This window comes from Mustela erminea, chromosome 14, assembly GCF_009829155.1.
Source record: "Mustela erminea isolate mMusErm1 chromosome 14, mMusErm1.Pri, whole genome shotgun sequence".
Lineage (NCBI taxonomy): Eukaryota > Metazoa > Chordata > Mammalia > Carnivora > Mustelidae > Mustela > Mustela erminea.
In genome coordinates, this window is record NC_045627.1 from 39,030,565 (window position 1) to 39,058,183 (window position 27,619).

Consider the following 27,619-nt stretch of genomic DNA (forward strand, 5'->3'; position numbering starts at 1 on the left):
TCAGGTCATGATCCCAGGATCCTGATCAAGCCCCACACTGGGCTCCCTGCTCAGCAGGAAGCCTGCTTCTCCCTCTCCCACTCCCCCTGCTTGTGTTCCCTCTCTCTTTGTATCTCTCTGCCAAATAAATAAATAAAATCTTAAAAAAAAAAAAAAAAACCCAAAACCTAAAAGGCAAGCTAATGAATGGGAGAAGATACTTGCAAACGACGTATCTGATAAAGGGTTGGTATCCAAAATACAAAAGAACTTATACAACTCAACACCCAAAACACAAACAATCCAATTTAAAAATGGGCATAAGATATGAACACACATTTCTCCAAAGATGACATATAAATGGCCAACAGACACATGAAAATGTGCTCAACATCACTCATCATCAGGAAAATGTAAATCAAAACCACAATGAGATACCACCTCACACTAGTCAGAATGGCTAAAATGAAATGGCAAACAACAGGTGTTGGCGAGGTTGTAGAGAAAAAGGGACCCTCATACACTATCAGTGGGAATGTAAATTGGTGCAGCCACTGTGGAAAACAGTATGGGGCTTCCTCAAAAAATTAAAAATAGAGTTACCACATGATCCAGTAATTCCAGAATACAAAAACACTAATTCAATAAAATATGCACCCCTACATTTATTGCAGCATTATTTACAACAGCCAAATTTAGAAGAAACTCAAGTGTTCACTGACAGATGAATGGATAAAGTTATGGTATATAAAAACAATGAAGAAGTATTACTCAGCCAAAAAAAAAAAAAAAAAAAAGAATGAAATCTAGCCACTTGCAACAACATGGATAGATCTAGAGAGGATAATGTTCAGTGAAAGAGAGAAAGACAAATACCATACAATTTCACTCACATGTGGAATTTAAGAAACAAAGGGAAAAAGAGACAAACCAAAAAGCAGACTTAACTACAGAGGATGTACCAGACAGGAGATGGGTGGTGGGGATGGGTAAAACAGATGACAGGGATTAAGAGGACACTTACCATGATGAGCACTGAGTAATGTACAAAACTGCTGAATCACTATATTGTATTTCTGAGACTAATATAAAATTTTATGTTAACTATGCTGGAATTAAGTAAAACAGAAAGAAAAGAAAAAGAAACCATAAGCAACTAAAAAAATCCCAAAGCCAAAAAACAAAAAAAGACCTATCAGACTTCATCAGAATTAAAAATGTTGTGCCAAAGGACACCATCAAGAAAATGAAAGATGACCTACAGAATGGGAGAAAATATTTGCAAACCATGTATCTGATAATGCTCCTATATCCAGAAACTAAAAAGAAAACTTACAACTCAATAAAAACCACAAACAACCCAACTGAGAAATAGTCAAAGGATTTTTTTTTTTTAAAGATTTTTATTTATTTATTTATTTGACAGAGATCACAAGTAGCCAGAGAGGCAGGCAGAGAGAGAGGAGGAAGCAGGCTCCCTGCTGAGCAAAGAGCCCGATGCTGGGCTCAATGCCAAGCCCTTCGATCATGACCCAAGCTGAAGGAAGAGGCCCAACCCACTGAGCCACCCAGGCACCCCTAGTCAAAGGATTTGAACAAAAATTTTTTCAAAGACATAAAAGGCAAATATGCACATGAAAAGATGCTCAACATCATTAGCCATCAGGAAAATGCAAATGAAAGCTATAATGAGAAAAAAAAAAACAGATAAGAACAAGTGAATAACTGTAATCCTCATACACTGCCAATGGAACTACAAAATTGTGCAGCCATTTTGGGACATAGTTTGGCAATTCCACAAATGTTAAAGTTACCACATGACTCATTATTCCATATACACACACGAGAAATTTATGTTTGTACCAAAACTTGTACACAAATGTTCATAGCAGCATTAGTCATTATGGTCAAAAAGCACAAACAACCCAAATATCCTTTCAGCTGATAAGATACATGAAGCTGTAGAATATCCAAACAATGGAATATTGTTCAGGCATGAAAACAAATAAAGTGCTGATACATTGAAAACATTATGTTAAGAGGTATCAGCCAGATTCAACAGGCCACATATTTTATTATTCCATTTATATGAAATATCTAGAAAAGGCAAATTCATAGACAGAAAGGAGATTAGTAGATGCCAGGGGCATTGGGGAGAGGGAATGGAGAGTGACTGCTTCAAGTTTTTGAAGTGATCAAATAGTCTTACAATTAGATAGTGGTGATAGCTGCATAACCATGTGCATATAATAAAACCAGGGTAAATTTTATGGCATGTGAATACTATCTCAATAGAAAAGAGAAAAAGACACATTAAAAAAAAAAAATTGCCCCTGGTTACCTGACAGGTTTAGTTAGGAATGACAAAAATTATAGTGTCCTTAATATAGTATCACACACTGTTCATTCCCCATAAATTTATACTTAAAAGTTACAGTTTTTAATGTTTTGTAGAGAAATTTTAGAGACCACAGACTAATCCTAATTTTTCCCAATAAGATCAGTTTGCTTGGTTTCAGCTTCCAAATTCACTTTTAGGGTCCCAAATTCTCCTAAAATACCTATCCAGTGCCTGTACAATGTTAGGAAATCTCATCTGAAACATCTTTTGAAAAAGCATGAAGAAGTAATGTGATAGCACGTAGTTTAAGGATAATGTGATTACCTACCTGTAATTCCTCTGCTGTGGAAACATCTAGTCCTGTTAGATCTTGTATTCTCATATTAATTCGAGACACCACAGGGTTTTCATAGCCCGAGAGCCAGGCACTAAGAACAAGAAGAAAATATTACTTATTACGTTTCAATACAGAAAGACTAATAGCCATCATTTTAAAAGCCAAAAAATATGGGACATTAAGCCTTTATCTATAAGCATTTAGTTGGCCTGCTTGTTTGATACTACACGATGTTGTAATTTTTTAAAAAATGCTACATTTTACAGTTAAAGGTTAGAAAAGAAAAAACATTTATTACAGAGTTTCTTTGGACACAGTTGGATTAATGTATGAAGGCTATATAGGGCTATTACATTAAGAATTCTTAAAAATTCTGTAAAAATACATACCAAAGTGAAAACAATTTTTCTTTTTACAAAAGGTATTAAGAACTGACTGGGGTGGAGGTCATAGGGTTTTTACCTGATTTATATAGTATAAATATTTTATAAGAAAAAAAAATTCATGCAGGGACATTTGGGTGGCTCAGTCAGTTAAGCATATGACTCTTGATTTCGGCTCAGGTCATGATGCTCAGTGGGGAGTCTGCTTTGGATTCTCTCTCCCTCCCCCTAGCCCCTCATCCTGCTCACACATTCTTTCTCTCTAAATTAAATAAATCTTTTAAAAAAAGAAAAGAAAAAAATTCATGTGTTACTTGCATAAGTAAAAATAATTTTTAAAGATATCAAAACACGCTCAGTAGGACGACTATAAGAAAAACAGGTGGACAGGGGCACCTGGGTGGCTCAGTGTTCAACTTTTAGCTCAGAGCTTGATCTTGGGGTCTTGAGTTTAACCCCCACGTTGGGTTCCATGCTGGGCGTGGAGCCTACTTAAAAAGATAGACAATAACACGTGCTGGTGAGAATGTGAAGAAAGCCTCAGACATTGGCTGGTAGGAATGTAAAAATGGTACAGCCACTTTGGAATACAATTTAGCAGTTCCTCAAACTGTTAAACATACAGTTACCATATGACTCAGCAACTCCACTTCCAGGTATATACCCAAGAGAAATTAAAACGTAAGTTTGTAAGTTCATACAAAAACTTGTACATGAATGTTCACAGCAGCATTATTAATAATGGCCAAAAAGTGGAAATAATCCAAATGTTCACCAATTGATAAGTAATACATAAAATGTGATATATCCGTATGATGGATTATTGTGCCCTGAAAAGGAATCAGATACTGATACTGATATGTTTAATACCATGAAAACATGGTATTAAATAAATAAGATATAAAAGACCACATACTATGATTCCATTTATAGGAAATATCCAGAATAGGCAAATCAACAGAAAGAGAAAGTAGATGATTGGCTGCCAGAGGAAGGAGAAATGGGGAGTCACTGCCAATAAATACAGGCTTTCTTTTTGGGGTGATGGGAATGTTTGGAAATTAGATAATGGTAAAGGATGCACAACAAAAAGACTAAAAACCACTGAACTGTATGTACACTTCAAAGAGTGAATTTGATGGTATGGGAACTACAGCTAAATAAAAAAGGTCACACCAAATTAAACTATCTCCTTTGCATATGCTTTTTTCCTGGTCTATCAGCCTTTTTCTTTCTTCACTTCTCTCATCAACCTGATTTCATGATCCATCACTTCAACAACATTCTCGCTAAATGCCTGAATTAAAATGTCTGGCAAAAATAATATCCTCAATGAATTTTCTTCTCTAAGCTCATACCTGTGTTACCAAACCCTGCTGGAAAAAGTCATGAAATAGGACAAATGTGTTTCCACTGATAATTCAAGAATATCAACTTCAAATGGGACCTTCCTCCTCCTACTCTAAACCCACCTCAGCTTCCCCAGTCTCTCAGTACATACCCCCTACTACTTCAAAGAAAACAGAAACCATACAATCTACCTACATTTGCATCTGTCTGTTCTTTTGGTTCATCTGGCCCCTTCATTCTAGTTCCAAAGAGGAAACTTCTCTCCATAATCTAAGGTTAATCCTCTGCCTTAGATTCTATAATTTTCTGACATTTTAGGAAGCATAAATCATTGATTAGCCCTTTTCTCTCCTACATAATCAGCTTTCCTTCCAATTCCTCCCACAGCTTTTAATTGAGCTTAAGTCTCCCTTCCCTTAAATAAATAAATAAACAAACACTGGGTGCCTGGATGGCTCAGCTGGTTAAATGTCTGCCTTTGGCTCAGGTTATGATCTCAGGGTCCTGGGATCGAGTCCTGCATCAGGCTCGCTGCTTGGTGTGGAGTCTGCTTCTCTCTCTACCCTTCGCCCCACTTGTGTGCTTACTTGCTCTCTCAAATTTTTTAAAAATGTTTTAAAAACAAACAAACAAACATTGAAAATTCTCTCCCTCAGGGGACCTGGGTGGCACAGTGGGTTAAGTGTCTGACTTCAGCTCAGGTCATGATCCAGGGTCCTGGAATCAAGCCCCGAATCATACTCCCTGCTCAGCAAGGAGTCTGCTTGTCCCTCTGCTCCTCCTCCCACTTATGCTTGTTCACTCTCTCTCAAATAAAATCTTAAAAAAAAAAATTCTTTCTCTCAAGGCCTGTCTTCCTCCAGCTACCAACCTCTTTTTCCTCCCTCTGTAAGGCAATTTTTTCCACAGACTTCATTTCTATTTTAAGATTTTATTTTTAAGTAATCTCTACACCCATTGTGGGGCTTGAGCTTACAACCCCAAGATTAAGAGTTTGACCAACTGAGCCAGCCAAGAGCCCCAATTCTTCCTTTCTTAATCCATTCCAATCTAGCTTCATTCCCTTACCACTCCATCAAAACTGGTTTTGCTAATATCACCCATAACTACTGTGCTACTAAAGCTAACAAAATTTTTCCAATTCTCCCTGTATTTGCTCTTTTAGTCATAGCTAACTGTTCATCCTTCTTGAAACTCCTCTTCACTAATTCTCCAGGATTCCTTCAGTCTCTCTGGTTGCTCATCTTTGGTCTCCTTTGTAGGCTCTCCCACTTATTGTGTCTCTCTCCAGGTGCCCCAGCATCACTTCTTGAAGAACATGTTCCATCTAACACCAAGGCTAGTGCACATGCTCTTCTCTCTGCCCAGAATATTCTTTTTCACTCTGCAAAGATCACACTTTAGATTGTCATTTTAGTCATCCTTCTTCAGAGAAGACTTCCTTGTTTCCTCCCTATCAAAACTGCTTTATTTTTATTAAGAGGAAAAGGAAGGAGGAGGAAAAGGTTGTTTTTCCTAATCACAACATTAAATTGACATGACATGCTATTAGAACTGAACCAGGATAGGGGCGCCTGGGTGGCTCAGTCAGTTAAGCAGCTGCCTTTAGCTCAAGTCATGATCCTTTATGTTCTATAGTTCTAGATCCTATATAGTTCTATCAACTATACTTGGCCCTCAGTAGGGGTTAGTGTTGTAGTTTCAAACAACTTTTATAGAAATAAATTTTAAAGTAAGTTTTAATTTCACTGAATGGAGATTTTTATCACTCATGTACCTGCAGAAAGTAATTCGAGCACATACATATTTGCCTACATATGTGTGTGTATATATGTGTTTCTAAAGTAAGCTACTTTTACCATTAAAATAAACTAGACCACAGGGACAAACTATGAGAAACAGTTTGTATTCCTTAGAAATTCTTTTCTAGGTTGAAAAGAATAAGTAGTTTGCTGAATGATCTGATGGAAGCTATAGGCTTTTCATCATTTCTTAACTACACCTAGCCATGTCTCACCACCATTGCTGCTACACGCATGTCCACTTCCTCAGCAGCATTAGCCTCTAATGTGTCAAAAAAGCAGGTGGTTGCTGACCGAGCATTCAATGCTGCTTGCAGTCTGTCAATAACTGTCCCCATTTTATGTCCATTCTTGGCATCAAGGAAACTACCCACAAGCTCAAGAATATCTTCCTTTGTAAATGCACGTCATAGTTTCTGTGCTTCTACCTCCCCGAAGAATAGATATACACCATCATCCCAGCTTTTCTCCATTTCCTAGCCACAAGAATGCCATCTTATTCTTATTCTATCTTATTCTCCCAGCTGTAAAATGCTGCCTTTCACATGAAGCCTTGCATTTGTGTCAGTAGCACGGTCTTTCCATCCAGAGATGTCTAGCAGCACACATTATCTACCACAGTCTGGATCATCTACTGCAGACTATCCACCCCATTCCCAGATGCTGCAGAGGTCAAAATACCCTAACCTAATGGGAATCCTCTTCAGCTTGTTACCTCAGAAGGCTGAGGTCCTGCTGGCACTCTTCCTTCCAAGAGGGAAGAAGTATTTTCCTCTGCAATTAATTCTTAACATTTTCTCTGAGATAAGGAAATGAGATGCTCTTCACAAAAGCAATCACACTTGTAGTACTTTTGATATATAACAAGACCACAGTGACTTCGGTGGGCACCTGCTGGATGCTACTATGGGAATCACCCTTGAACCAGAAGGTGCAGGGTGGTGGTAGCTGTATCCACAGAACCATTCATCTCAGAGCTGGCAACTGCCTGCAACTGAGCACATCAGGGAGAAGCTACCTCCATGTCCCTGAAGTGGAGAAGACAGCTGCCCCTATGTTTTTATAGCACTATATATCTTACTTTGTAGAATTTATCCCAGTAACTGTATATTAATTTATTGTTTAATTAAGGTAAGATGTCTTCATTCAACTACTAGTCCCAAATACATATAAATTTTGCCTGGTTTTCACCATTATATCCACAGAGCCTATTTCAGTGCCTAGCATATAGCAGATGCTCAATAAATATATGCTGAATGAAGAGTTATAGAGACTTCTCAGAACTAATTCAAGATTTATTCTATTTTATCATAATTACTTGTCTGGTGATCCCTTGCAAATTTATATGGACTGGCTGAGTAGAATTCTTCAGTGTAGCAGAAGTAGGAGGGATTCAAGAATTTTGCTATTATAAAGGGTGTAGCAGATAAATATACTAGGAATTTATTTCTCCAAATTCTGAGTTCCTAGTAGAACTAGGAGCTAATCTAGTCTGTCAGTGTACCTGTCTTTCTAACCAGCAACAATCTGATAGATTTTTAAGTTTATAATCCACAAACTACTAATTTTTTATAGATAACTACAACACAAAACTGGCAAATATACTATTAAAATTTCAGGGGCCCCTGGGTGGCGCAGTTGTTTATGCAACCAACTCAGTTTTGGTTCAGGTCATGATCTCAGGGTTGTGAGATCAAGCCCCGCTTTTGGCTCCATGCTCAGCACTGAGTCTGCTGGAGATTCTCTCTCCTTCTCCTTCTGCCCCTCCCCCTGTTCATGCACGCTTGCTTGCTCTCTCTCTCTCTCTCTCTCTCTCTCTCAAAATAAATATCTTTTCAAAAATTCAAACCAGATGCATCTTGAGACTTTTTCCTATTCCATCCTAGAACCTATCACCCACCAAGAACCTGTCTCCTACTTCTGTTGCCCTCAACTTCCTTCCCTGCTATCACAAGCATCTATTCCTATGTTTTCTCTTAGACTTTGGCAGAAGCATCATCCTTCAGCCTTACAGAGATTGGATCTTTACACTTTTGAAACCTACCTTTCTAAGTCAAATTGCTGCCAGCCAGAAAGACAGGTACCCTAACATACTAGATTAGCTCCTAGTTCCACTAGGAACTCAGTCAGAATAGGAAGAAGGAAGTCGTAACTCAATTTATCAATTACTTCCTCTCTTTCTGTCTTTAATCTTTTCTTTGACAATGCTTACTCTTCAGCCTAAAGCTTCCTGCTACCAAGAACGCCTTCACTTTTGCTAGTCTTACAAATTACCATGCCAGTCTTTCACTTTACACTTTTAAAATTATAAAAGCAAGAAATGTGGGGCATCTGCATAACTCAGTCAGTTAAGCATTGAACTCCTGATCTCAGCTCAATTCCTGAACTCAAGCTCTTGAGTTTAAGCCCGATATATGTATGTATGTATGTTATGTGTGTGTGTGTGTGTACGAAAGCAAGAAACATCTGTTATATTCAACAAACCGTCCTGGGGCAATTGATAACCACATGCAAAATAAAGAAGCTGGGCTCCCTAACTCGTATCTTTTTAAAAAAAAACAAAAAACAAAGAACTCAAAAGGGATTAAAGACCTAAATGTAAAAGCTAAAATTATAAACTCTTAGAAAAAAAACTAAGTGTAAATCTTTGTGATCTTAGACACTAGTTTAGCTATTATATTAGAAGTAAAAGCAACAACAACAACAAAATAAACTGGGTATCCTCAAAAAATTTTGTGCTTCAAAGGACACCATCAAGAAAGCAAAAAAACCAACTCAGAGAATGAAAGAAAATTTCTGCAAATCAAATGTCTGACTTGTGTCTAAAATATATAAAAAGGCGGGGCGCCTGGGTGGCTCAGTGGGTTAAGCCGCTGCTTTCGGCTCAGGTCATGATCTCAGGGTCCTGGGATCGAGTCCCACATCGGGCTCTCTGCTCAGCAGGGAGCCTGCTTCCCTCTCTCTCTCTCTCTGCCTGCCTCTCCATCTACTTGTGATTTCTGTCAAATAAATAAATAAAATCTTAATAAATAAATAAATAAATAAAATATATAAAAAGGCACGTGGGTGGCTCAGTGGGGTAAGCCTCTGCCTTTGGCTCAGGTCATGATCTCAGGGGTCTGGGATCAGCACTGCATTAGGCTCTCTGCTCAGCAGGTAGCCTGTTTCCCCCCCTCTCTGCCTGCCTCTCTAACTACTTGTGATCTTTCTCTCTCTGCCAAATAAATAAATAAAATCTTTAAAAAAAATAAATAAAATGTATACAGAACTATTACCACTGGGGCACCTGAGTGACTCAGTTATTAAGCATCTGCCTTTGACTCAGGTCATGATCCCAGAGTCCTGGGATCCGCCCCACATTGGGCTCCCTGCTCAGTAGGAAGCCTGCTTCTCCCTCTCCTACTCCCCCTGCTTGTGTTCCCTCTCTCACTGTCTCTGTCAAATAAATAAAATCTTTAAAAAAAAGAACTAATACCACTATAAAAGACAACTCAATTAAAAAATGGGCAAAGGATCTAAATAGTCTCCAAAGAAAATATACAAATGGCAATAAGCACATGGAAAGATGCTCAACATCATCAGCCACTGGTAAATGGAAATCAAAACCACAATGAGATAGCATATCACACCCACTAGGATGGCTATAATCATCGAAAGGACAGCAAAAAGTGTTGACGAGGATGTAAAGAAACTGGAATAACCCATATGTTGCTGGTAGGATTATAAAATGGTACTGCCACTTTGGAAAAGTTTGGCAGTTCCTCAAATGGATAAATATAAAGATACCATATGACCTAGCAATTTCAGTCCTAGGTATATTCCCAAGAGAAATTTAAACTTATGTTCACATAAAAAGTTATACAGGAATGTTCAGAGCATCATTGTTCATAATAGCCAAAAAGTAGAAACAACTTAACTGTCTATCAACAGATGAAAAGATAAAATACGGTATATCCATACATGGAATATTATTCAACCGTGAAAAGGAATGAGGTACAGATACCTACATCAACATCAATGAACCTTACAAATATGGCAAGTAAAAGAAGGCAGATTCAAAAGGCCACATGTTATATGATTTTGTTTGTGGGCAATATCCAGAACAGGGCACCTGGGTGGCTCAGTCAGTTCAGTGTCTGACTTCAGCTCTGGCCATGGCCTCAGGATTCTGGGATAGAGCCCTGCGTTGGGGCACAACAGGGACAGCAGGGAGTTTGCTTGTCTCTCTCCCTTTGCCCATCCCCCTGCTCATGCTCTCTCTCATACAGATAAATAAAATCTTAAAAAAAAAAAAATCAGTTAACACGCAAATCCATAAAGATAGAAAGTAGATTAGTGGTCACCCAGGGCTGAGCTGCGGTGGAGGGGGGTAGCTAAGGATTGGGTACTTATTGCTAAGGAGTGCAAAATTTCTCTTTCAGGTAATGAAAATGTTCTAAAATTCAATGTGGTGAGGTCGCCTGGGTGGCTCAGCCAGTTAAGCCTCCAGCTCAGGTCAGGATCCCAGAGTCCTGGGATTGAGCTGCACATCAGGCTTCCTGCTCAATGGGTAGCCTACTTCTCACCACCTGCACTCTCTCACACTCTCAAATAAATAAACAAAATCTTCTAAGAAATAAAATAAAATTCATTGTGCTAAAAGCCACTTAACTGTACATTAGCAACCAATGAACTGTATGGTTTGTGTATCTCCCAATAAAGAAATACTTATAAAAATTTCAAACAATGCAAAAATATACAAAATCCCTCTCCTAGTCCCACTCCTCACAGATAAACCGTACATTGTAACAAATTGGTACATATCCTCTCAATATTTCTCCCTGTGAATAAACAAATATACAGAGAGAGTTTTTCAAGAAATACTAATCTACTCGTCTTCCAATCTCCCACATCAATATACATATTCACTTTTTCCCCCTGACAGTACTTCTGACATCTTTCTAAAGCAATACATAAAGCACTACTTCAGTTTAAAAAAGATATTGTGGTAGAAAATATGTAACATACAATTTACCATTTAACCCATTTTTATTTTTATTTTTAAAAAGATTTTATTATTTAACAGAGATCACAAGTAGGCAGAGAGGCAGGCAGAGAAAGGGGAAGTGGGGTAGAAGGCTCCCCGCCGAGCAGAGAACCCCATGTGGGGCTCCATCCCAGGACTCTGGGATCATGACCTGAGCTGAAAGCAGAGGCTTTAACCCACTGAGCCACCCAGGCACCCCCATTTAGCCCAATTTTTAAATGTAAAATTCAATAGCATTCACAAAGTTGTACAATGATCACCAATATTTTCAGAACTTTTTATCATCCCAAACACTCTGTACCCATTAAACAATAATTTGCCATTTCTCTCTCCTCCCAGCCCTTGGTAACCTCTAATCCACTTTTTCTCTGCACGAGTGTTTCATTCTACACACCTTCCATAAACTGAACCACATAATATTTGCCCTTTTGTGTCTTATTTCATTTGGTATAGTATCCTCAAGGCTCATCCATGTTGCGCACATACCAGAATTCCATTCCTTTTTAAGGCTGGATAATATTCCATTATAAGGATATACAACATTTTGTTTATCTATTCATCCATGAATGCACACCTGCATTCCACCTTTTGGCTACTGTGAATAATGCTGTTATGAACATGGATGTACAAGTACCTGCTTGAGTCCCTCCTTTCAATTCTTTTGGGTATATACCTAGCAGTGGAATTTCTGGATCAAATAGTGACCCTATGTTTAGCTTTTTGAGGAAGTAACAGACTCTTTTCCATAACAACTATTATCACTTTACAATCCCATTCCAGTGGGTTTTTTTTAGGTACTGCTTTTCATTCTTTTTAAAATTTTTTTTTTAAAGATTGTATTTATTTGAGAGAGAGAACGAGGAAGAGCACAGAGAAGAGTATGGGAGAAGCAGACTCCCTGCTGAGCAGAGAATGCAGCATCAGGCTTGATGCCAGGACCCTGAGATCATGACCTGAGTCAATGGCAGATGCTTAACTGACTGAGCCACCCAGGCACCCCCATTTTTTTGCCCTTTTTAAATATTTATTTATTTATTTGAGAGAGAGAGAGAGAGAGAGAGAGAGAGAATCCCAAGCAGACTCTACTCCAAGGGCAGAGCCTGACTCAGGGCTCCATCTCATGACCCCAACATTATAACCTGAGCCAAAATGAAGATTCGAATACTCAGCAGAGCCACGCAGGTGCTCCTGCTTTTCATTTTAAAATAAAGTATCTTTACTTCCAAAATGACCATGAAGGTCTACCAATAAAGCACTGGTTAAATAAGGTTATTTCTACTTTTTCTCCCTTACAAATAATACTGTAATGAAAATTTTTGTGTATTTTTGCACACTTGTGGGACTATCTCTGTAAGTTAAACTCCTAGATGTGGAACTGCTAGATGACTTTTGCATTTTGATGAATGATATCAAACTGTTCTCCCATAAAGTATTTTACACTTTTCCCATATGTTTGTAAGTGCCCATTTCAGAAAATACTTGCCAGTATCAATCTTTTTCATTTTTGCCAATCTTAAAAGGAAAAATATTTTATTTAGATTTTTTAAAAAGTCTTATTTTGCACTTTTAGTTATACCATAAATGATCTCAATGGAAAGTCTGAGGCTTAGCACTTAAAGTTGTTAATGATTAATGGTTAAAAAATAAAGTGTTATCTTAATTGTGTTCTGTTACTGTCACTAGAGAGGAAAATAAACTCTATTTATGTATATAAAGTTATTACATTTAATTTGACTTTCACCTGAAATCTTCTCCAAAATATAATAAAAGGTTCTCTTTAGCTGGAGAACTCTATAAGTTTAATACATTTCATTCACCTGGATCCCAACTCCTAAATCTGTCTTCAGCAACACTGTTATAGATCTATCAGGTAATATAAGAAATTAGCCATGAATTTATATTATAACATTGCTCAAAAGTTCAGTGGACACTGAGGATACTGTAACATGTATTAACTGTCTATTCTTGAGGATTTGGAAGTCTTTTTCCTACATTAAATTAAATCAACAGAAATCAAGATTCTTTCTTCTAAGTACTCCGTGTTTTTAACCAAGTTAGAATGTAAGGTTACAGTATTTTCCATTACTAATTAGGTAACACAGACAATATTCCTTTTGGTCTTAATCACAGGAATCCCAAATCTAAGTAGTACATTCAGAGTAATGTTTCAACATTTCTTTTTCTTCTAATATGTGATTTTTTTATAGTATCACTGGAATGTTTTTTTTTTTTTCTTTTTTAAGTAGGCTCCACACCCCACAACATGGGGCTTGAACTTACAATCCCAAGATCAAGATCTGAGCTGAGATCAAGAAGTGGGCACTTAACCAACAGAGTCACCCACATACCCCTGGACTGTTCTGAGTAAGGAGCAACATTCTCACACTGCATGATTATATTTCTAATATATGAATAAAGACATCATGTTCAAGTAAATAGCCCATCATTTTGGAGGTTTTGGAGCTTATTACAAAACTTCCAAAGGAAAATGCAAGTGATATAATTTGCACTACCTTCTTCTTCTAACCCAACGTAAGTGAAAACTGAATTTTACAATTAGCTAATATAAAAACTGTGTGATTTTTTTCCAAAGGCAAAAAATAATTCAGGACTCTAAGTGCCAGTTACAGCGAGCAAACTTTCAATAATTCTTCTATAAGTGCTTGATGGTAAACAAAGGCCAATCATCTAGCCTGGGAATTTATCCTGGCCCTTTGGTTCCTAGTGAGATAATTATACAATCATACCATAGATCTGTCCTTTTCAGTTACCTCAATCTGAAAAACACTGTTCAATCTAACAGAGGGTAATGTTGTTAAATGTGATTCCAATTTAAAAAAATATCTGAAATATTCCAAGGTATTTGTATTTGCCCCATACTATAAAATATTAGTATGTTTTAATATCGTATTTGTTCCTTATATACATGGGTAAATTAAGTCTTAAGCATAAGAAAATGTCATATTATAGGAAATCTGTGTATCAGAGTAAGAAAATGAAAACCACTTCTAAAATTAACTTACCAGAATCAAAGAAGCTTTTTCTACCACACTAGATTGTTTATTTGCATACCCCTTAATATTACTTTAACCGGACTTTATGAGCTCAGATAACTAAACTATCTTTGCAGAGCATGTAACTCAGTATTTACTTTTCCAAAACTAAAATTCCGTTTTTCTGCTTTAGCCAAAATTATCAGCATCTCCATTAGTAAGCTGTAGTACATTTTTAGGTTTTTTTGTCTGTTTGTTTTTTAATAATGGAAAGGACAGAGATGACTTATCGAAAGTTCAGAGATAGTCAATGAAGTAAATAAACAGTAATGGATTTCTACACATACTTTACCCAAATAAAATTCTATCTGCTAGGATGCTGGAACATATTTTTCCTTCCATGGAAGATGATGCAATCACTTGGAAATTTTTCAAAATACAGATATTTCAAATTCCCTTCTGGCCCATTCAAAATACAGATGTTCCCACAGCAAAAGGAACTACACTAACTGACATCAGTACACATAAATTTTTCTGTTTTACATTTGGGATGCCTTTTTCAGAGATACAATGTCTGAAGGCAACCTAAAACACTTGTTTATTTCACTTGTAGGAATCTTCAAAATTCCAATTCCAGTAATGGGTAGAAAACGTCTGGGCATAGCCAATAAATTCCCCAAACAGCAAAAACTTACTTGTTAAAATATGAAACGTTTAGGATATTTTATGGGCCAAATTCCTTCTTTAACAGTTAAGACCTCTCTCTCAACATACATATTTTATTTTTAAGAGACTTGTTGAACGATCTTCCTTAGGAGTAAATATGAGTGTGCTGTGGAATTCCACTGTTACTAGGTTTTCTGGAACACAAACACACACACACTGCATACTTTGCTGAGATTGGGTGAATTTATTCTGGTGTTAGTCTTTTAATGCTTCTAATGCTGGTGGCTAAAAGCCTTCTATTGACATTTATAATATAAAGTATGGTTGTATCTTTCTAAAAGTCCAGTAAAATTGCTTCTCAGAGTTATAAAATTAGGATATTTTAAAAATAAGCTTAAAATGTTTAGAAATATTTAGTTCTTGAGGAAAAAAGTCTGCAGATCACCTTTCCAAGAGTAATTTATTTTGCCTTATTGGTAAGAGTCCAATGACTCTGTGGGCTGGATATTTCTTCAAAAGGCCCATTGTATATATAAAAAATTTCCAAAAAGGACTTCCAAAGAACTAAGTTCATGAAATTTTCTTTTATGTGCTTCCTAAAAGCAACCAAATCTGGAGATTTTAGAAACAAGCCATGTGACAGTAAAAACGCCTAAAACCATGTAGTAATGTTGATAAAATACATAATGGCTTATCTTTAAAAAAATCAAGTGTTAATTTTTTAAGACATGAATAAGATTCTGTAATAGAGTGGAAAATTAGCTGAAGTTTAACTTGAAATTTAGAGTTAACTACAATGCACAGAAACATTATAAATCATGTATCAAAACATGATTCAAATTAATTTCAACAAATTCTTAAGTCTCCCTGAAATCAAAATCGTATGATAGAAGTTAAGTTTCCTTCATGTCTTCTCGTTTGCTGGGGCAGGTAGCACGGACCACATGGTTAGGAAACCAGGATATATGTGTGGGCATGCTGAAGGTTATTACCATATGAAGGACATACAGCTTTGCCAAAAAGAGTAAGGAAACTGCGTTCTGTACAGCCTTCAAAGTACTTTTGCTATGACTTACAGCAATAATGTTCAAAATTTTTTTTTGTTTCAGTGACTCCTAAAATAGTTGTTAAATCTGTGTATTCTCTGCACATTTTTTTAGTTGACAATTAAATTTTTCATCAAATAGTTTCAAAGAATTTAATTATGGTATACTGAAATAGTGGTAATTTCTAAAAAATTATCTTTTTTAAATGTATCCAGTGGAATCTAAATACCACAATGATCTGATGGCCACTATGATCCACTTTAACAAAAATACATGAATGAAGTTTTTTTTTTAGTACTTGGGCAATTTCGTATCATTCTTTTTCTTCCCCCTTGAACTGCATTTTCATTCCATTCTTATCTTAGAATAGTGGCTCTCAACATGGGTGGAGAGGTGAAGTCTCTGGGGGTGGTGGTGGGAATTCTGCCTACGAGGGAACATTTGGCAATGTCTGGAGACATTTTTGATTGTCGCGACTGGGATGAAGGGCGTTACTGGCATCTAGTGGGTGCCAGCGATGCTGCTAAACGTCATACAAAGCTATGACAACCCCTAACAACAAAGAATTACCTGATCCAAAATGTCAATAGTGCCAAGGTTGAGAAGCCCTGTCCTACAGAAATAAATTCTATGCCTGAAAGTCTTTTATTACATTATACTTGTCTACAACAAGAATACTTTTGTAAATTGATAAAAATATATATTCCTCTAACATAAAGATCTAATTGTTAAAAATAATGTCTTCTGGAATGAATTACTACAATTATCACTAGCACACATTAGTCTAAATAATGTGATTAAACTATCATTACCCAACATAAAAAGTAAAAATGTATTAAGATGTTTCTGATGAAATGGAAGAAGCTTATTTTGTTATTTTCAATACCCTCATTTTTAGGAGAGCTAAGAAATCTCCATTACATAAATAAGTAGATGGAAAAGGAGTTCTGTTGAAATAAAATCACTTATTCTGTGGGCTTCTAAGTTATATACATGAATTACACAGTAATCTGTTAAAAATTATTTCAGTGATCAGTTAATAAGTACATTCTCTTTAAACATTATTAAAAGCACAGAATGTGAAACCAATTGGCTTAAAAAGGATTTGTAATGGACTCCTTCAAGGCATGCACTTTCTAAATACCTACAGCTATTCTGGTGACCCAGAGATTTTTAGACATTTGCTTTACTGTAGAAGCTAAATTAGGTCTTGTTTCTATGAAGGTTCTTTGGGAACTTAACTTCAATATGGGAACACAACTTCACTTTTCAGGTGGGGTCTGGGGAGTCTCAGCAGGCATTCTGAAATCTAGTAAGTTACTTCTGGAAAATATCTGTTAACTGTCCCATAACCGTGTCTGTTTTTTAGTCTATAATGAAAATTCAAGCATGGTTGTCATGCCTAAAGCCTAGGTCTTAGAAACCATACCAGGGTTTTATGAAAATTAGATTCTCAAGAAAGAAAATGGTTCAAATAGGACTAAAATTCTCTCCATTACTCCCTTACCTCTTAGATACTCTGTACTGTGCTGTGGTCAATTTTCCAGTCTCAGGGTCATGTACTGTAGCTCGGCTCAGCTACAAAAAAAGAGAAAGGACAAGGACTTACTCACGTAGCAGGCAATTTTGGACTTTTGTTTGTTTTGTTTTGCCAAGCCACAGGTGATTGGAAGAGTTCAGATTGGTCTGGATGGTAGGTAATGGTTTCAAATCAGCAAAAACACTTAGACAGGTGGCAATAAGAAAAGCCACTTCCAAATTAAGAGAAAATGGGTTGACATATTTTTGTTGTAGATTTATTGTCCTTTCACTTTTTTTTTAAAAAATCATTTGAAGCTGTATGTAAATGCTTTGTAGCACTGGGTTTCACAGGAGCTTTCTCAGATCTAGAAGTTTAATGTCCTTTAAGTACTCTGACAAAAGAATAGTTAATAGTCTCCTTACTTTTTAAAACTCTCAGAGATAAAACTGTTAAGTCTCTTTGGTGAAGTAAAAGGCAAATAAGTTCTTGAGTAATAGTAGTTGGAAGACTGAGCTCAGAAGCATAACTCTGTGCTTTCCATTGCCAACTTTCTAGTCAGCAAGTTTTTAAAAATAAGTCCAACAGGAGGAATACAGATTACTCCAAATGACAATGGTATTTCACAAGATGAATGAACAAATGCCAAGACGAATCACTATGAAGAATGATGTGAATTCACTGCAGCATTTATGACTGTGAGAGAACTATATAAACAAAGACTACTCCCAGATTAATCCAAGCTGCGGTTTTTTCTTTTTTCTTTTTTTTTCCTCCTTTTGGCAAGAAAAAGGAAAAAGAAAATAAGAATCAAGCCATTTCCTGGAGATTTGATTCCTGACCTGAAGAGAAATGCAAAGCATATTAATTGCCTAAAAACAACAGACCAATTAAAGATTTAAAAAAAGAACTTCTAGTTAAAGGGAAAGACCTGTGAAACACAAAGCAGTTTATCCATGCGTATATAAATAGGCGGTGACTTGAGCTGGAGACTGAAAATGACCTACTTCCTTTCAATGAAAATTCCTGTAGGATGTACAAAACACTCATTAGAGGGCAAAATATGCAACATACACATCTCTTACCTTTTGCTAATTCTGTAATGTACCGTCTCCAAGTCTCCTGTTATTGGGTTTGAAATGGTGGCTCGCCTCAGCTGTGAAGCCAACCATCAAAATAGTTGCATTACAAAACAAAACAAAAATTGAATCACATTTATCCAGTCAGAATTCTGGGATTTTTACAAAGGAGGATGAAAAGAGAAAATAATTCCACAGACTTCCAGTCACCTTGTGTTGAGCCTTGAGAGACAGTTAGTGTTTTAGCTTTTCGTATTTTTTTTTTTTAATTTTTTTTTGCTTTGCATGAATGGAGGGTACACAAACAAAACAGATTAGAAATGAATTTCTTTCAGTGGTTGGAAGATGTGACTGTGTTCTAAAATTTGAAGTCTACAGTTCAATGGCTATCTGTAGTTAATGATCCATTTCCAACTTTTGATTTTAATTTTTTTAGTGATGGAACTGTTTATAAAGGTTAATGTTGTCCAAAATCTGTTTCAAGGTCCATCTTTTCTTCCTTCAACATATCTGTTCATGTATTTCGCATATTCAGTGAAATAATCTTCGACTTAGCAGAGGCAGATGAAAAGAACTCACAAATGTACAAAAACAGTAGGAAAGAGTGGAGAGTGAAGATGATGACTTCAAACCAAAAAAAAAATGATGATCCTGAGATTAACTAGAGTATATAATTTTTACTGGCATTGAGTTTTTTGGTTAAAATAATCCAAATAAGGCATCCCCTTTGAAGACTGAGGCCTCTGAATCCAGAGATGTAAGACTTGCCCTCTAAAACTGAAATGAATTCTTAAAAAATATTCTACCAGGATATTCTGTTTTACTGGGTTTACTGACCACAAAGAATGGATTAAAACAGAAACTGAAAAGATACTGACAGAATATGATGTGATATAAGTAGTGCTCTGTTTTAAAGATTTATAAGAATTCCCTTGGACAGTATCTATACATATTATACCAGTCTTTTTCACTTAAAATGTAATCTTTGGTTAAAAAAAAAAGTACCAATTTGGAATAGTAAAACTTAACAGCAACAAAAATTCTGACTTTAAGTTTATTTTGAGTACAGATACCCAGATAATTAAATTTTTGTAATAAGGATCAGCATACTACAGCCCATGTGCCAAATTCAGCCTGCTGCCAGTTTTTGGAAATAAAGTTTTATTGAAATATAGCCACACTCATGTATATATTTCCTATGGTTTCTTTCACACTACAATATAGACTTTGTGACATGGTATGGCCAGCAAAGCGTAAAACATACTTATTATTTGCACCTTTACAGAAAAAATTTGTCAACTCCTATATAATGAGAGCACAGATGTGCCTAATGTTTATTTAACAATCTCTTTACAAAAGTGATGGCAGGGGGCGCCTGGGTGGCTCAGTGGGTTGAGCCTCTGCCTTCGGCTGGGGTCATGATCTCAAGGTCCTGGGATCAAGCCCAGCATCAGGCTGTCTGCTCAGTGGGGAGCTGGCTTCCCCCTCTCTCTTTGCCTGCCTCTCTGCCTACTTGTGATCTTTCTCTCTGTCAAATAAATAAAAAATCTTTGGGGAAAAAAAAAAGTGATGGCAGTCTGTATTACTAACAATGAGATCAAACAGGTTTTAAGAACAAGTTGATGGGAAAAAAGGCAAAAGCATAAAGGGTAGTCTTTCTCAAATTCTCATAAAAGAAGAACTTCTATGCTAAACACTAAGTTTATGGGATTGCATTTACATTAAATTGATATCCTTAATGAATACTAAATTTTACCTTTGAAACTAATAATACACTATATGTTAATTAAGTTGAATTTAAATTTAAAAATTTTTTTAAACTTGTTTTCCTTAAGAAAAATGATAGGAGTTAAATTCAGAAAACTATGATGTCCTCATTTCAAATTAGCATGATGCTGGTGCAATTGTATCTTTCCAGGAATACTGTACCCAAAGCAAAATAAAAATACTTCAAGTATTCTTTCAGATAAAAATATAGAAGACAAAAGAAAAGTTGGTCTTTGATTAGCCTATGAGACTAATGTGTTTGAAAATACATACAAAACTTTTTCAGGAAGATGCTGAAACATCTTTGAATAAAAATCAGTGTGGGGACGCCTGGGTGGCTCAGTGGGTTAAGCCACTGTCTTCGGCTCAGGTCATGATCCCAGGGTCCTGGGATCGAGCCCCAAATCAGGCTCTCTGCTCAGCAGGGAGCCTGCTTCCTCCTCTCTCTCTGCCTGCCTCTCTGCCTGCTTGTCATCTCTCTCTGTCAAATAAATAAATAAAATCTTTAAAAAAAAAAAAAAATCAGTGTGAATAAAAATTTCATAATTAAGTGCTTAAAACCCAGCTGCAGGGTATGTTATCTGTGTTAATAACAAACTGAGGAAAAACTAGTATAAATAGAGCTTATTTACAACTCTACTATGTTGTGACAACCTATCTAAAACTATCTATGGTGTTAATGCCATATTAATTATCATTTTTATAATCTTGCAAAGGCAAAACTGATACACAGTAGAGTAAATCAAGGAAAAAAAGAGAAAAAAATTATTTACCCTTGGTTTTGCTAGATCTTTGACAATTTCAATTTCTGCATCAGAAATAATATCATGGAAGCGAATAATACGGGGCTTGTCCCACTCATCCTCCTGTTTAGCTGGAGCCAGAATGAATTTAGGATTCCGGTTTCCATCATGGTAACGGCAAAAGAGTTTTTTCTGTCTCCGAGGAGTCTAAACATAAAGTTAAGAAAATGATAAAACATATTAGAGTAATAATAATTTTAATGCTTGCTCCTATGCAAAAAAGAAACAATAATCATGCATGTGGATACAAAGAGCATTGATGGAAGAATATATAAAATACAGTACTCTGCAAGTATTTTGCATCAAACAGGACATCAAGATTTTAAAAGTTTTGGGGCACCTGGGTGGCTTAGTGGATTAAAGCCTCTGCCTTCGGCTCAGGTCATAATCCCAGGGTGCTGGGATCAAGCCCCCCACATTGGGCTCTCTGCTCAGCAGGGAGCCGGCTTCCCCCTCTCTCTGTCTCTGCCTGCCTCTCTGCCTACTTGTGATCTCCGTTTGTCAAATAAACAAAATATTTTTTTTTAATTTTTTAAATATTTAGTTTAGTTATTTACTTGACAGAGAGATCACAAATAGGCAGAGAGGCAGGCAAAGACAGAGGAGGAAGCAGGCTCCCTGCTGAGCAGAGAGCCTCATGCGGAGCTTGATCCCAAGACCCTGGGATCATGACCGGAGCCAAAGGCAGAAGGCTTTAACCCACTGAGTCACCCAGGTGCCCCTTTTTTTTTTTAAGTTTTATTAATGATTATTTTCTGGGAGAGAATGCTAGGCCTTGAGTAAGAAAAAAGGTAGGGTTTCACTTTTAACCCGTGTCTCATCAAAATAAAGTTCAGGTGTCTAAATACGAATGAAATAATGAGATATTTTATGAAAATATGAATGGAATGACCTGCATTGCTCCTAACTTCACAAAGTAACTAAGAAGGACCTAGAAAAAAGTTCTTAAAAGGAAAAACAAAATAAAACCTCTCCAGGTTTTCCTAAATACCTCGCTGTTAGATGCTTGCAGCATAAATAAATTTAGTTTTAAAAAACAAAGATGAAAATGAGTAATTCTGAAAAAGAGAAAATAACTTATTAAGGAAGGCAGGTGCTTTTACTGATGAGTATTAAAAATAGAGTCGGGGCACCTGGGTGGCTCAGTGGATTCAGCCTCTGCCTTTGGCTCGGTTCATGGTCTCAGGGTTCTGGGATCAAGCCCTGCATAGGGGTCTCTGCTCAGGGGGGAGCCTGCTTCCCCCTCCCCCCTTTCTGCCTGCCTCTCTGCCTTCTTGTGATCTCTGTCAAATAAATAAGATCTTTTAAAAAATAAATAAATAAATAATAAAAAATAAAAATAGAGTCATTTCCAGGGCCCCTGGCTGGCTCAGTGGGTTAAGCCTCTGCCTTCGGCTCAGGTCATATCTTGGGGCTCTCTGCTCAACTGGAGCCTGCTTCCCCCACCTCTCTCTGCCTGCCTCTCTATCTACTTGTATTCTCTCTCTCTCTGTCAAATAAATAAAATCTTCAAAAAAAAAAAAAAAGTCATTGACAAAACAAATAAATGTTCCTTTCAATGTATATTATATTAACTAAATAAATTACCCACTGCTGATTCTTCTCTTGATTAAACAAGTATATCATATATGAAGTAAAAATAATACTAGTTTTGGGTTTTTTTGAAGATTTTATTTATTTGACAGTAAGAGCGCACAAGCAGGGGGAGCAGCAGAGGGAGAAGGAGAAGCAGGCTCCATTCCAGTATCCTGGGATCATGACCTGAGCCCAAGGCAGATGCTTAACCGACTGAACACTCAGGTGCCCCTACTCTGTTTTAATTATTAGCTAACCTACTAAGACAAATAATGATGCATGCTTATTCTCCATGTACTTTATTTACCTAGAGTCAAATCTAAAGGTTTGTTTATTCTAAGTCTTTGATACAATGATGAAGTGAATTTAACTATTCTGATAATGAAGATGATCCTTGTTTTGGGGCAGAGTTGATGGGGTGTCACATCAACAAATTGGTAAATTAAGCAGACTTCTGTTTCATACCTATGGTTCTATTTTGATCTCTTCTTCAAGAGTTATTAAAGGTGGGGCGCCTGGGTGGCTCAGTGGGTTAAAGCCTCTGCCTTTGGCTCAGGTCATGATCTCAGGGTGCTGGGATCAAGCCCCGCATCCGGCTCTCTGCTCAGCAGGGAGCCTGCTTCCCCCTCTCTCTCTGCCTACCTCTCTGCCTACTTGTAATCTGTCTCTGTCAAAGAAATAAATAAAATCTTTAAAAAAAAAAGTTATTAAAGGTAATAAAGTATCTGCTTACTACTGGAAATTTGAACACTAACCAGATGTATGGTATTATGGAAATACGGTGCTCTTTTTTTTAGGTGTGACAATGGTTTTTCGGTTATTTTTTTGAGTCTTTATCTTCAATAGATATGTAATAAAATATTTAGATGTGAAACTTAAAAAAAAAGTTTCGTGAATCTTTTATAGAGTTTTATTATCCTTGTATTTATTCATTAGCACTCAAAGCAAAAGTAAGCATGTTCTTCGAGGAGTCCATAAACTTAGTTCTCAAGTGTCAACATAGATATGATCTATGCATTTGCTGTTAGAGATTAAGTTGTCAATATTAAGTCCTCAAATATCAAGAAGTCGCCAATACCAAAAGGTACAGCCCAGCTTGAGTTTATGAGTAGCAGAGAAAAACCTGAAACACAATTCAAATGTTTACATTTTTTTTTTTAATTTTATTTATTTGACAGAGAGAGATCACAAGTAGGCAGAAAGGCAGGCGGGGTTGGGGGGGGGGGGGAAGCAGGCTCCCTGCTGAGCAGAGAGCCCAATATGGGACTCGATCCCAGCACCCTGAGGTCATGACCTGAGCCGAAGGCAATGGCTTAACCCACTGAGCCACTCAGGTGCCCCAAATGTTTACATTTAAAAGTACTTCAAAAATTCACTAATTCCTTCTATATATGCCTGCATTCAACTGAAAACTAGTACCACATGATACACCTTAAAAAAGGGTTCCATGCATGATCAATTAATGTTGGGAAGCAATGTATAACATATCCATAATGTACATTATCATAAAAAGGCTCTGATGGGACACCTGGGTGGCTCAGTTGGTTAAGCCGCTGCCTTCAGCTCAGGTCATGATTCCAGCGTCCTGGGATCAAGTCCCACACTGAGCTCCTTGCTCAGCGGGAGCCTGCTTCTCCGTCTGCCTCTGCCTGCCACTCTGTCTGCCTGTGCTCACTCTGACAAATAAATAAATAAAATCTTTAAAAAAAAAAAGTCTCTGAAAAGCCCAGAGGGTGAAAAAAACCTAAGTTCCCCAGTCTTGAACTTTTTTGTTTATGGCCTTTTATCTATTAACACCTTGAAGCACTAGTACTCTTGAGTTATAAATACATAAATATAGATATACAATAAATAAAGGGATATTTATAGACACATTTGAGTATTTAAAAAAATAGATGTTAAAGTCAAAATCTGCTGAAACTCTTTCTGCATTTTAAGTATTTTTAAAATAGATTAGCACATTTCACTAAGCAATCCTGTTAAGGTCAAATAGGAGCAAAACCACAAAACATTATTGTATAGAAGAGTTCTTTGTTTTATAGGACAGGTTAAGAAGGTGTATTATTTCTGCTTAAGACTGCCCAAGTATCTTTTGCATTAAAATATAAGAAAACTTTATCATGTCCCTTAAATTATCTGATCCTCCGTCTTATAAAAATAAGCCTCTTTTGGCCTATGCAAAGAGTTATATCACCAAAAATAAATAAAATAGCATAATGATTCAAAAGCTTTATCCTAAAGCTATTTTACCAATAGTTGGAGCACATTAAGTGTGACACCCACAATAAACATACCACAATACTTTAATTCTAATATTTATTACATAGGCTTAAAAAAGAACTCTGATTCTCTCTAGAACTATGTACAAACACACACACACATTCACACATACACACAATTGGCTTTTCCACTTTACCATTTTGATACCCTCCCCACGGCACAGCATTTCGTACTTCTGTCTCTCTGGCAGGTAATCCACAGCAGCCCCTTTTTTCTTCAGTGTGGTTTTCTGATCAGATTGGTCATCTGAAGCAGACTTATTGACATCTTTTTCTTTAGCCATTATATATTCAAAGTATTTTAAGTTACCATTAGCTCTCTGGTGTTCAGGATCTATTGGGTAAGGAAGAAAGCATGACCATGGTTAAGTTTACAGTCTTTCAAGCATCGGAATATAGTAATATAAAAATAGAGGACCATATAATTTACCGTCCAAACCAGGATACTTATGAGAGTGAAAGGAGGCACTAGTAAAAATTATTATACCAGGGGTGTCTGGGCGGCTCAGTCAGTTAAGTAACCAACACTTCGTTTCAGGTCAGGTTTGATCTGGGCTGTGGAATGAGCCCTGCTTCCAGCTCCACACTCAGCACAAAGCCTGCTTGAGATTCTTTCTATTGTCACTACTACCCTGCTTGCACATGCACTCTCTCAAATAGCTAAACAAAAATCTTTTTTAAAAAATTATTGTACCAAAACAATAGGTATAAACCAGTACTGCCCCAAGTAAATCATACACAGTCACCCTATATAAAAAGAGTTCTGGAGAAGGAATCAGCCATTTATTTCAAAGTATCAAATATTCTACTTTTAGAACTTATTAATCAGCCAAATGAATTATGATCAATTTGATGCCAAATGAATTCTGAAATATTACTCATTCTCTTTATTTTAAGCAATGGAAAAGATTTTTCTGAGACTGAAATGTAATCATGGGGAAGAGAGTGTATACAGTTCAAAAGCAACATTCACCACAGATACATCATAAATGCAGAACAGAGCCTACTTCTGAGGGCTAAGAGAATTTCAGTTCCAACATTCTGAGATGGAAAAAAGAGAAATTGAAGTTATAATTTTCAAATAGGCCAGAATCCACTAACTGCCTCTGAATTGCTAGTCATCATTTTAAGCTATCTTTTAGTAGGGTAAAAGAGAACTACTCCACCCATCCCAGAGGAGGGGTAAAAAAAAAAAACCAAACCAACACACTCTCACACACACACACAGAACAATACATAGAAACTTCACTTGTGGGGCGCCTGGGTGGCTCAGTGGGTTAAGCCGCTGCCTTCGGCTCAGGTCATGATCTCAGGGTCCTGGGATCGAGTCCCGCATCGGGCTCTCTGCTCAGCAGGGAGCCTGCTTCCTCCTCTGTCTCTCTCTCTGCCTGCCTCTCTGCCTACTTGTGATCTCTCTCTGTCAAATATATAAATAAAATCTTTAAAAAAAAAGAAACTTCACTTGTGATATTAACGGGAAGTGTTTAGGATATCTAGCCTTAGATTTGTAAAATACTTGTCTTTGAGAAACTGCTCAAAATGTATGCTGTAATATACAATATGATCTTAATTTTGTAACAGAAAAAGAAAAGTGAGTATGGGCAGGAAAGGGAATATATACTATAAGGAAACAAAATTTGTGGGTATCTTCCAGTGATTGGCTTATGGAACTCTTCCATATCTTTTCTATTTTTAAAAATTTCCTATTATAACCCTTTAAGTCAGGAGGGAAAAAATCACTACAAAACACTGAAAAAAGAGTATCTGAACTATTATCTTAATTTATTAATTCACTCAACCAAGAAATAACCTGTCAGAAGTTCATTTTCAGATGACGATGACCAATCCTTTTAACAATTGGCCTCTTCTAACATACACATATTAACCTGTTCAGAAAAATACTAACTAGTAAAAAGTTTTAAAGCTTCATTTTAGACCAAAGGCCACCTGAACTTATTAGCATTCAACTCTACCCCCAGAGATTCTGATTTAGTAGGTCTGGGGTGGAGATCAAGGAATTTTTCATTTCTAATATGCATCCAAGTAATTCTGATGCACGTGGTCTCTGGATCATATTTAGAGAAACAAGTTCAAAATACTAGTGACCAACTCCTCATAGGATAGCGCATTATCTAACATCTGAATATGACAAATATATATTCAGTCTATTTACTTCAAATCACTATTTTTACATATGAAATGCAATCTTAAAATATTCCTCCAAAAAAAAATATTCCTCAAAGGAAAATGGTTAATATTTAATATGACAACATGGTAAATAAACATTTTTGACTGAGTTTGTTAGGTCAGGTACAATTTTGAAGTTCCTAAAGAGTATACCGCAGAGAAACACAGCCACTGTGTTAGCTAAGAAAAATGAGTTGCCATTTATTTAGTAGATAAATGGAGGATAAAATTTGTCTAACAGATAGTCTCTTGACTTAAACAAATAAAAAGTACCCAAGTGGATATTACTCAGTCATAAAAAAGAATGAAAACTCTGCAATCACATGCATGGAGCTAGAGAGTATAATGCTAAGTGAAGTCAGTCAGAGAAAGACAAATACCGTATGATTCACTCACAAGTAGAATTTAAGAAACAAAACAGATGAACATAAGGGGAGAAAAAAGGCAAAACAAGAAACAGACTCAACCACAGAGGAACAAACTGATG

At 36.6% G+C, this 27,619-nt stretch overlaps 1 protein-coding gene and 1 pseudogene across 2 annotated transcripts in view; both read right to left on the reverse strand.

The window, feature by feature from the left end:
• P4HA1 (prolyl 4-hydroxylase subunit alpha 1) overlaps positions 1 to 27,619 on the reverse strand; it is a 79,026-nt gene that overhangs the window by 16,325 nt on the left and 35,082 nt on the right. Inside the window, exons 7-10 of one of the 2 annotated variants that reach the window (XM_032313181.1) lie at positions 25,083 to 25,279; positions 21,062 to 21,238; positions 18,528 to 18,598; positions 2,649 to 2,748 (exon numbers count right to left, since the gene is read on the reverse strand). In XM_032313181.1, the coding sequence (XP_032169072.1) occupies positions 2,649 to 2,748; positions 18,528 to 18,598; positions 21,062 to 21,238; positions 25,083 to 25,279 (545 nt within the window). Of the gene's footprint in view, positions 1 to 2,648; positions 2,749 to 17,430; positions 17,502 to 18,527; positions 18,599 to 21,061; positions 21,239 to 25,082; positions 25,280 to 27,619 lie in introns of both variants that reach the window. The other variant, XM_032313180.1, reaches the window with a different exon arrangement.
• LOC116573229 lies at positions 5,359 to 7,859 on the reverse strand (annotated as a pseudogene).